The 11,574-nt window shown below is 40.5% G+C and overlaps 1 protein-coding gene across 2 annotated transcripts; it reads right to left on the minus strand.

Moving 5' to 3' along the window:
- Positions 1-49: 49 nt before the first annotated feature.
- On the minus strand, positions 50-11,117 carry HAO2 (hydroxyacid oxidase 2). Of its 2 annotated transcripts, none has more exons than XM_005026308.6 (8): positions 10,962-11,117; positions 8,150-8,303; positions 7,425-7,576; positions 6,327-6,610; positions 5,743-5,958; positions 3,838-3,996; positions 1,703-1,772; positions 50-370 (listed from the first exon to the last, which is right to left on the minus strand). In XM_005026308.6, the coding sequence occupies exons 2-8, from the start codon at positions 8,278-8,280 to the stop codon at positions 315-317; spliced, it is 1,068 nt and encodes a 355-aa protein (XP_005026365.1). In that variant the 5' UTR covers positions 8,281-8,303; positions 10,962-11,117; the 3' UTR covers positions 50-314. The 2 variants fall into 2 exon arrangements, with proteins under 2 accessions (XP_005026365.1, XP_012961298.1); XM_013105844.5 differs by having other exon boundaries at positions 8,150-8,201; positions 10,962-11,066.
- Positions 11,118-11,574: the final 457 nt, after the last annotated feature.

Consider the following 11,574-nt stretch of genomic DNA (forward strand, 5'->3'; position numbering starts at 1 on the left):
CATAATAGATTTTGGAAGTAAGGCCCAACACAGGTAATGCCAGAGAACAAACAGTTTAAATTACATGTATTTAAGCAAGTAACATTTATATGAAGTATTAAAGAATTCATTGGTGTCAAAAAAAAGGGGAGGGTGGGGGGGGAAACAGTGACCATTGCTAACAGAGCCTTCCCTAATTGCTTCAGGAGTTTCCTGAAGGCCTTCTCAGACATCTACATTCAACATTTGCATTTGCACCTCTTTTTCTCTCTTCAGTCAGTTTTGGAACCTCAGCTGTTGGCTGCTTCTCTTCAGAGAGTATTGCAGGAGGCTGTTTACAACTTTGAGAACTGAACCAGGTGCCGGCCAATTTCTGAGACGCTGGCACAGCCTGAAATAAATGGAGAAATTAAACATGTTGATGAGAGGGAAAGGTCTGTGGATGAAACTTCTCTGAGTCACAGCCCACAAGCCTAATCTTGTGTGAGCTGTGTGGGCCTAGGTTGACATGACACCTCAGCAGCTCACACCCTGGAGCTCTGCTGCACAATTGCATCTCTGCCTTGAGGTTAGGCATCTGGCTTCCCACACAAGAAAAGTTAGACACTAGGAAAAAAAAAATCCTTATTACAATCAGAGTGGGGAAATATCTGATTCAGGCAGAAGTGAAAGGTCCACAAAAAGGACATAGGGATGAGAGACCACCATGTGTCAAGTGACTGGAGATGGAGATTTGCAAGTACTGTTTCATTTGGTCAAATCTGAGTGGAATTTCACAGCCCTTCCAAAAAGCTCCCAACCTGCTGCTCTTGCCAAGTTCTATGCCCTTTTGCAAGTAAAGCGTAAGAGCCTCTTGGAAAAACCTTTGTAGTAATCTTTACTAGAGAAAAAGTAACACAAAAAAAACAGACTATTAAGAATTCCCCAATGGATTTCAGTTTCAGTTTCCTAGTCAGCATTGCTGTCCACCTGAGTTCATAATCACTGGAGCATGAAAGTCTTTAAAACATTATTAGAAGTGTGATAGGACCCTTTGTTGATGTTTAAATACTTCTGCACTGGACCTGAATGCTGTACTTGTTCATGTAAGTAACTGGAGGCCAGACTGTACAAATCTGCTGCTTGGTGAGTGCTGTTCAAATGTGGCAGCTACAGGTGGGAGCACAGGTGAAAAACACAGGACTAGGAACAACACTTAAAGCTTGGAGGAGACACAGAGGCTTTCAATCATGTGGAATGAAGAGATCTGAACCTGTACCAATGAGCTGTATTCTGTGGTAGACAGAGAAAAATTCTGCATCCAGTTTTTCTGAACTTTTCATGTGGGAAAATATATATATATATATTTTACCCTAGTAAAAATTAAGTAAAATACTGGAAAATGTTAATTTCCCAGTTTAACAGAAACTCCAATGTTTGCTCAGTTCTACTTAGTAGTTCTGCATTTCTTCTATTTAAATTGGGTCAGAAATCTTGCTTTAACCTACATTCTCCTTGCATTTTTCATTGCTGTGGCACTTGAAATGCAAAGCAGTTTCACAGGAGACAAAGAATCACCTTAAATATAGCAACTGGATCCAGAACAATTCACATGGTTTCCTTCTTTGTTACCCATCCATCAGGCTTCTGATTTTAGATGGCTCACACATGAAGCTCCAATCATATTCATAACCTCTGTATCACCAATTACCTCTGTAACCTGTATCACCTGCAAAATGCTTACCAGCTAAGGCCATTGACAAACGAAACTCATCATGAAGAATCTTCAAAACATCCTGAAGACCTTCTTCACCCTGCTCCAACAAAGAAAGCAGTCAGGGTAAAAGGAGCACTGGCACAGAACAATGCTGCAGGATGCTTGCACGGTGAGAGCTGGGACAGTCCCTCAAGTCAGTGCCAATTCCAGTCTCTCAAACAGATGAATGATTAAAATGATATGATGGATGTGCTTAGTTCATCACAGATTAATTTAGATGTTTTTCCTTTTGTGATACATCTGAACAGGGAAAGAAAACAAAGCTGTTTATCACTTCTGACATTTTCTAGCTGTAGTTTTTTTTTAGTTTTCAGTTAACCTCCTCCAGTGGGCTTGTTTTAAAATGTCAAGTCTTAAAATGCTGACACTATTTTATGAAGTAATGAGAGTTTTATATATGGTAAAGCTTTAAAAACTTTAGTATACTCAGATACAGGGCTGAATAAAAATAGTATACTGTTCTTTTTCCTCCAAGCAGTAACTCCAAGAAGCTCAAAATCCAATACATGTGATTTTGCTCTTACTGTAAAATAGTGAAAGATATTCTCTGTTTATTTTTTATTATTGTTTTATTTATTTATTTATTTCTCGGAATGAAGTATGCTTTGGGTGCAGACAATGTCACTGCTTCCTCATGCCCTCCCTCTCTTGTATGCTAGAGTAATGCCACTGAAGCACGTATCTAGGAATACCCTAAGATATATAATATCAAACACAGACGAACTAAAAAAAAAATCCTTCTCTTTGTTTTCATGATGGAAAAAATGCAGACAAATCAAAGTGGTACCCTTTTCATGATAGGCCTATTTTCTGTGTTTATTGGCAAAAGAAACAGTGCTGCCATGTCTTCCAGATTTCTTGCAAGACTCAGGTATTTTCTTGCTTAAAGCCATAGGACTCACATCACTGATTGAGTCTAAATTTTAAAGACACAAAATATATCTAGACCACAAAAATATTGTTTTTTCTTCTTGAGAAAAGCTTTAAAGCTGCAATCCAGAGGCTAAAAAGCAAAACCTTAGCAAGGAAAACAAAACAAAAAAAAAAACCCTCGTGTAATTACATTTTAATTTTAAATATTTTATGTTTACCTTCTGCATTAGAGGCCTGATTCATGATTCTGCATCACTGCAATACACTAGGAGTCAAGAAGCTGCAAAACTGGAACTGAGACAGAAGTGGCACGCTTGGATACCTACAGGACTTGTGCTGTGCTTGATCTTGTTAAAAAGTTTTAAAAGTCAGTGGGATAGAGTTCCATATGTATATTTCTAAAGAATTCGTAATACCATTGTGAAACTGCTGTATCAAAATCATGAATTGTTTTTGAATAAGCTGACAGCAAATAAAATTTTCAGACTCATTTTTGTGGCAAATAAGCCCAAAATTTTCAAAAATTTCAATTTTCAAAAGCAGTGGTGGTCTGGACTCCCACAGTATTATAACACCAAGCTGCAACGTCAAGAAATCAGGGCCCACAAGACAATGTTATGAGCTTCAAAATCATATTTGAAATAATGAAATTCAGTGTTATTTTTAAATCAAATAAAATGCCTGGGTTTGATTCAGTTTGGGGTGGTTCCACTTAAAATTCAGCAAAACAACAACAACAAAAAAATGCTTAAGATTCCTCACTGGTGAAAACTGTCTCTGTGAGACTGTTAAATAACACCAATGGAGTCTTGGAGAGTGTGTTAAGAAAGCACACACCCTGGGGTGGTTCAGCCTGGAGGAAAGGAGGCTCAGGGAGGATCTTATCAATGTCTATAAATATCTGAAGGAAGGATGCAGTGAAGACAGAGCCAGGCTAATTTTATTGGTGCCCAGTGCCTGGACAAGAAGCAGCGGGCACAAACTGGAACACAAGAGGTTCTGTCTGAACATGAGGAAGCATTTCTTTACCGTATGGGTGATGGAGGACTGGCATAGATTGCCCAGAGAAGTTGTAGAATCCCCCACCATGGAGATCTTCAAAAGCCACCTGGGCATGGTCCTGGGCAACCTGCTTGAGCAGGGTGGTTGAATCAGATGGCCTCCAGAGGGCCCTGCCAACCTCAACCATTGTGTAATTCTGTGATACAGACTCAAACCTCCTTACTCACCTTGTAAGCCAGACCCCATAAAGCTGGTCGTCCAATAAAGACACATTTTGCTCCCAGTGCCAGCGCTTTTAATACATCACTTCCTTTCCGTATTCCACCATCTAAATAGACTTCGATTCTGCCTTGTACTGCCTCCACAACTTCACTCAGAGCATCAATCTGCAAAGAAACAGCCACTCACAACTTGGGATCAGCTTTTGATTGTAAGACAAAAAGGAGATAACCCACATAAACAGAAAGGTATACAACACTTTAATAGCATAAGTTGTCAAAATGAAACCAAACAATTAGTCATGAATAGCTTGGTATCAAAAGTTGCACAACATAGTGCATCTCTATGCTCTAGTTGTCAGGTAGCCAGTTCTATTTTATAATGTTTTCCTTACATTGATATTCTTTCCAGCACTTCTGATAAGTGAAAAAGAAGTATTTTCACTTGCTTTCTGATTAAATTTTGAAAGACTTTAAAAATAAATTTCATTGTAAATAATACTTTAATTTGAGACAATGATGAAAGATAGGTGTTTGTAAAAAGGATGTCAAACTTCTCCTTGCTACTGTCCAAATTGCCAAACTCACATTTCAGCGCAGTCCTAGTGACCACCTGTTGAAAGCCTCCTCAAGCCCCATAAAGCAGCTATGAAAGATTTAATTTGCTATGCAGTACAGCCAACATATCATTTCCTCCAGGCTAAGTCTCTTGATTCCCTGAGGTCTTTTCTACAGCACACAGCATAGTGACAGGTTGGCAGTGCAGGGCAGTACCACGCAGAGACACTGGCTCTGGTCCCAAGATCAGCAGAACTGGTGGCAGGACATTACACTAGACCTAATTAACCCTCCTTCGTAGCAAACTCAAAGATCTCGTTTCTACAATCTCTTACACTCTCTTGCTTGTTTTTCATCATCTTAGGGAGAGAAGCTGTAACTAAGATAACTAAATAGATTTTTCCAAATGGTCATACATTTTTTAGAATTTCAGGCTGAAAATTTTGGGGTTGAAATTTTTCAGGAGTAGCTCACCAAGAGCAGTGACAATAGTTTCTTCTGCCAGGTTTGTACCAGAGGGGTGACAGAGCTGAATTAAGTATCTATTGTTTTGTCTCTGTATGTAAAGAAGCTTTACATAGATGCCATTTCCATTATTATGTCTTTAGCATTTAGAATTATTTATTTATTTATTTTTGTCACCTTTGACATAGAAGAGAATTCCCTGGTGTCAATTTTTATTTTATAGAGGAAAACAGAGAGCAGAAAATCCATAAAAACATGATAGTATGCAATAAAGACATATAAACTATGAAGAATTGGAAAAATGGAGATCAAATTAAAGCAATGAAATACATACATGTTAAACAACCCATTATTTTTTTGTACAGATTAAAAAGTGGAGGAATTTTTCTTCAGATACGTTATTCTTTCTTCGGGCTTATGAAAGTCAATGAGTTCCCATTTAGATTTGAGTCTGTGAATATGCAAGCACATCTCTCACTAAATCTAGCTGCACTGTTTGTGCATGTTTTGGCAGAGGTTAAAAATGAGAGTACATTATACTCTCATTTGTACATTTTTGGTCCAGAGCTTCATTTTATTTCTGCTGCAGTGCACAAAGAATATGTGTGCACTGCACCAGCTAATGAATAAAACTTTCATTAAGTTGGCCAGTAGTTCTGCTTCAGCAATGTGAGTTCAGTGCTCCCAAGACACTGAGAAAATACTTCAGTGGGCAGCCCATGCCAAGGCATGCATCTTAACATTTTAAAACTAAAGTACATCCGCACACATCCACAGCCATGCAACAAACACAAGTCTGCCAGAAGCATATATGCAAAGACGTGTGTACAGATACCCAGGGCAGCACAAATGTACATACAATACTCTTGGGACATCTATTTTCACACTTACAGTGGCAGGTCCTCCATCCAGCTGCCTTCCACCATGATTGGACACAATAATTCCTTGAGCTCCATGCCTCACTGCCAGCTCTGCGTCTTCTTTTGTCAAGATGCCTTTGATGATGATAGGCAGGCGAGTCAGGCTCTGCAGCCAGTAAATATCGTTCCAGGTGACTGAAGGATCCAAGCTGTTGGGTGGCAGTCCGTACTCAGAACAGTCATCTCCCTGTAGCCATAGGACAGCAAAAAACCTCATCTAAGCTGTAACAATACAGAGACTTGAAGTCTTTTCCTTCCCTCCCTGGAGGAGGTGCGTGAAACTTGCTAGCAATCACATTCATCAGCTCCATAAAGCATGTATCTCTGGATGACAATAATAATGGGGATGGAAATCAGTGCCTCTAAGGAAGCTGTACTGGGATGTTAAAACCAGAAGCCAGGCTGGCAGAAGGTCAAGCCAGAATGCTGCAGAAACAGGAGGGGAGAAGATTCGCTTTGGACTCAGCAGATGCCAAAGCAGCAGTTACCTGGTGGTTCTGTCGCATGTGGTGCACACCAGTACAGTGAATGAAAGAACAAGATCATTTTGCCAACCTCAAAGGCTCCCTCCAAGTTCTTCAGCTTCATGTGGGGAGGAAGCCGGAAACCATTACGGACATCATCACGTCTTTTGCCTGTGTAGGGCAGATCTGCGGTGAGGACGAGGCCCTGGAAGCCCAAGGCCTCAGCCCGTTGGACCAGCTGCTGAGAAACTGCCCTGTTGCGGTGGATGTAGAGCTGGAACCATCGGAAACCCCCAGGGGCAGCCGCAGAGATCTCCTCCAGCGTGCAGGTGGAGTACGTGCTGGCAATGTAGCAGGTGTTCATGGCATTGGCCGCTTTGGGAGGTATGGAAAAATAATCAGAATAAAGGTCAATTTGAACAGTCCCACCAGACAATGGGTGTGATATTTTTTATACATTGTTTACAGAGAACACCTGAACTCTTGTTGTATGTATATCCTACCAAACACAGAACTCTGTGAGTTGGCCAGTACACCTCAGGGCTTACAACTGGCTGTATTTGCCTTATGCTGTTGCAGGGCCATGACTAAGAAATTCAGGTAAATTACCAACTGTTGCTTTCATTTTGGAAACAGCGTTTTAAAAACCACTAAATATCAGCGTTTCACAACCACTTCCTCACAGGAATGCATAGTCTAATGCTTTCAATGTACACAGAAATGCACGCAGGAAAAAAGATATTTCTAGGGGTCAGCTCTCCAAGTTTAACAAATGATTAGGCAAGAGAGGTTCTGCTTTTCTCCAAGCACATTTGTGTCCTTTCTAGAGGCTATGGCATTGAGGAACTGTGTGGTTCTTTGGCGTAACTCAGAAATGGTGTCTACGGTCTCTGTCTAAGTTTGCAGCAGCTTCCATGGGGCTGATCTGGTGTTACTAGAAGCTGGAGAAGTATAGCAATATACAGCTTCCCATGCACTCTGTGTCACCAGACCCAAGTGGGTTATCCACATGACGTGATGGGTCATCCACAAACAGGCTGTCAGAAGGTTTGCTTCTTTGAGCCCGGACACTTTGCTCAGTCACACTTCAAATTATCCTAATGGCTTCTCTGCTGCAGAGCTGGAAAAACATATTTATTTTTTTTCCACAAACTACTTTTCGGTACAAAACAGCAAAGCAGAAGAGTACCTCTGGCTGTGCTTTTCTCTCCATCGGGCCATGCTAGCTGGTGGAAGCCAGTGGGGGCAATTCCTACAGGAAAGCTGATTTCAGTCCCCAGGAGTTTAGTCCTTGTGTCCATCACGGATACGTCCCGCAGCATACGTGGCCGGAAATGAATTCTGTAAGGCAATAGCAATAAAACAGCCTTCAAGATAGTAGTTGTCCCGTGGCTTTTTGGCTTTTGCAGCTGCATGGAAACTAGGTCTTCATATGCCTATTGCAATGCAGGAATCTGAGCCAATATCTGAGCCAATAAAGAAAACAACATATAAAAAGACACTATCATTCCTTTTTTTTTTTTTTTTTTTTTTTTTTTTTTTTTGCTTTCAGAGGTCAGTTCAGCCAGCAGTTCGGCCACTTCCTCCTAACACTAATTCTATACTCCTGCTCATTGTCCACAATACTTCATTTCTACACTTCCCATTTCAGCTTACCATGCTTTATATCACCTGTTCTCCTATTGTCCATCCCACAGGTTACATCTACTTGTAGCCCAGTGTCAGGTTTCTGTCTTCCACTCTACCATTTGTGTCTGTCCTCATAGTACATTGTGCCTGCCCTCACTATCTGCAGCATTTTCCCCAAATCCCATACTACTTGTAGAGGCAAGGTGTTAGGAGCCCACGTACTTGCACACAAATATAGTTTAAAAGTTTCCAGCACAACACCCCTCCACTTCTTCCTTACATTACCTTTTATATGCCAGGATGTTTTCATCACGGGTGCTACACTCATCTGCTCCAGCTGCAAAGAAATCCCAAGCAATCTTGGGTAAATACTTTTTAGCATAAGCTTCAAAGTCTGACAAACACACCATAGCCATTGCAGAGAGATTCTCTGGGAACCCTGAAGAAAAGAATAACATTGAGTGGAAATTAGATCCATGAACTGTCACTCTCTCTTCCAGGGTTCTCTAAGGGCATTTAAAGCAAACTTTGGACCCCTTGTAGAAGAGTTGCTGAGATGTTGTCTCAGTCTAGGTGGCCCAACCTGTTCTTGAGACTATTTTCTGAGAGTGTCCCAGTCAGTTTCCATCTCCAAAGTGCAGCCAGCACAGCACACAACACCATGGTAAATAGCTTACAGCTGCTAGATACCCAAACAGCATTATATATCCAGGGGTGACTGTAAGCAATAATCAAAGCATGGTTATATGCTGTGCCATGCACAGTGGGCTTTTGTGTGGTGCCACAAGCTTCTCCTTGCCACTTGATGTCCTGTGCCAGACACATCCCTGGGAGGTGACAGATAGCATGTAGCACATGTTGGTCTGCAATATGTTTGGCTGACATATATACCCAGTAACCACAGTATTTAGAAAGCACTCCAGTGGGCAATAAAGAGCATGACAGAGGCAGCTCTTATATCAGGGTAATCTTGAGGTAACAGTGCTTCACTTGACACTGGTCCCTGAGCACATTTAATTTATCTATGGAGCTTCCTAAATGTCTTGTACTTGTGTCCCAAAATATTGACAAGGCTGCCCCTCATACAAATTTAGAGTCTGAAGGGCAGTGTGAGGAGCTTGCTCTAATGCCTTCTGAAATATAAGTCCAAAATGACATAAATCCCTGCTGAGCTGTCAGAGAATCATGGCAGAGTTAGCAAAAATAAGGGATATTTGGAGGTTATCTAATCCAACCTCAGACTTAAAAGAACTTGTAAAAACACATCCAAGTCATCAGGATTCAACTGCTTGCTGAACTTGGTCTTTAATATATTCTGTCTCCCATGCAAATGAATTACACCATTGATACTTATTTGGGTATTTCCTAAAATTTCAAGTCTTGATCTTGCAAGTGTGATGACCTCAAGAAGCTCCACCAGAATTAGAGAAGCTAAGGGAAGACTGGTGTTTTGCCTCTTGAGATTCCTCTTGAAGCAGAACTTCTTTCCAACATCGGTTTCTCCTTAATCAGGCTATGATTACCCAATGTGAATAACTATTTCATCTGACCTCAGGCAAATTTTGCCATTCATCTTCTGCCCTAGTATAATGAAAACTGGAAGATGCAGCCAAAAAAAGTAGGGAAGTAGGAAGAAGCTTGCATCTCTGTATCTCTCTTTATTCTGTCTTAATGAACAAAAGCCTGAAGAGGATACTTTAGGTCCTCTGCTATTTTAAGACACAGCAGTCATTTAATTCCATCACAAATTCCATCTTAAAACTATTTGAATTATTTATTCCACCAATTCTCCTCAAAGGTTGTCCCATAAAATCATTCACTGGATAGTCCCTTAGGACAGCTCCCTAACTGAACCATTACTTATGGAGTTCCTTGTCTGAATTCAAGCCCATAAAATTCAGAAGCAAGTAAAGAGTCTGCATCTAACATACTCTGGCATGAACACATCATAAAACTATGTCCAAACTGTTAGTGCAAGCCATTGTCAAGGCCAGAGTTGGGGAAAAACACAAAATATTTTCTATACATCTTCAGTTCTCTATTTTAACAAATATCTTCTGGGTGTTTACATTGCATACTGCAGCACTAATATACACTAAAAAAGGACCATAGAAAATTTGGACAAACTATGTCCAAATAGTTTGGACAGAAAACACTGACAAAAAGCAAATTCCAAAACATGAAACATGATTCTAAGAACTACCCTCAATCTTTCAGGGAATAGATGTGACATTGTGTGACCCAGATGTCTAATCAAACCAACATAAATGCTGACTATCAAATGCCTGCACTTACATACTTGTGATCCAGCCAGGTCTAAAAACTATGCAAATTAATGTTTTAGCAAACCGTGCCCATGTGTGAGGAAACATACAAAACACAGACAAAATCAATTTGCTAAATTGTTTGTTGCAATTCCTTCAGTGGGTCTGATTAAAATAGGTATTTTTCAAGGTATATGAAAGCATAAAGTTTTAAAACAGCTGTGGTTTTTGGTCTAATTTCTCTACAAATGTACAGGAAGAAGTAAATACCCTAGTTTTCAGGATTAGCCTCCCACAGCAGATTAGCAGGGGTTTCAAGCTTCACCAAAACCAGTCCCACGTTTCTGATGTTGTACACTTCTGACACAGATAAACACATAGGTTATGTACACAAATCCAACCTGTCAAATTGCAGACATGGATATGTCTCTCTAACTGAGATGCCTGGAAAATTAGGACTCCGTTCTCTGCTAGCAAAGAGCTAAGGATGAGGGAATCATTTGAAGACAAAGAGGAAGCGTGACTTACTTCTTCAGCATTGTTTTGTCTACCCTGGCAGGCATTAGGTAGCAGGTGGTAAAAATATCCCAAGCCCTCACTGTATGTCTCCATGACATCAACCATAGCTGACAGCACAAGACTTCATATACCATATATCATGATATACCATAAAACACAGACTATGACTTTTGCTTCTCCTACTGTTAGGAAGGCCAAAGTCAGGAAGTGCAAAAAGATAAACTAAGTCCTTTAATGGTAGAATAAATTGTAATTTTAATTAATCCAGACCCAGTCCTCATTATCTCACAGTTCAGACCTCAGTTTAGACTTACGTTGGATTCTAGGAAGAGCAGCAGGAGGTAAGATCCTCTGTTTCAAGACAGCTTACAAACAGGATGCAGAGAAGGTTTTTTCACTGAGTACTATTTTTTTCTGCAGTCAATAAGCAACCACAAGAGATTAAAGCTCAATCCTGCAATAAACTTTGTACTGTTTGTGTAACACTAACTTTGTTTGGCTATTAGATCATTAGAAGGTCCTTCCAAAAAACGCTTCACCTAGTCAACCAAGCAATTGCTTGGGACACAACACTGGAGCTGTGCTCTTTGGCAGTGGCTGAAGGCTGCACATTCACCCCCAGGGAAGCAAATTTTCTTCTGGGGTTTGATTGAAACCCTAAATTAGCCTGTCAGAAGGGATGGGAGAGGTTCAGTCATGTGCTGGCAGTGTCCCCTGTCTCATGTTCTGCATGTTCTGCTGATGTTACAGGCAATAGGAGGGGAGGTGAAAGGACATTTCCCATGGGGAAAATTCAGTTTGTTGAAAACATGGTAGCCCTACCAGGAGGTCTTCGTGTTATCTCACCTTTGTGCAGGTCTCTGAGGGAAACTAATGGGTCTGAAAAAAAAAGAAAAAAAAAAAAAAAAAAGCCTTTTAGGTTTGTTG

The sequence above is a fragment of the Anas platyrhynchos genome, chromosome 1 (genome assembly GCF_047663525.1).
Source record: "Anas platyrhynchos isolate ZD024472 breed Pekin duck chromosome 1, IASCAAS_PekinDuck_T2T, whole genome shotgun sequence".
Taxonomy (NCBI): domain Eukaryota; kingdom Metazoa; phylum Chordata; class Aves; order Anseriformes; family Anatidae; genus Anas; species Anas platyrhynchos.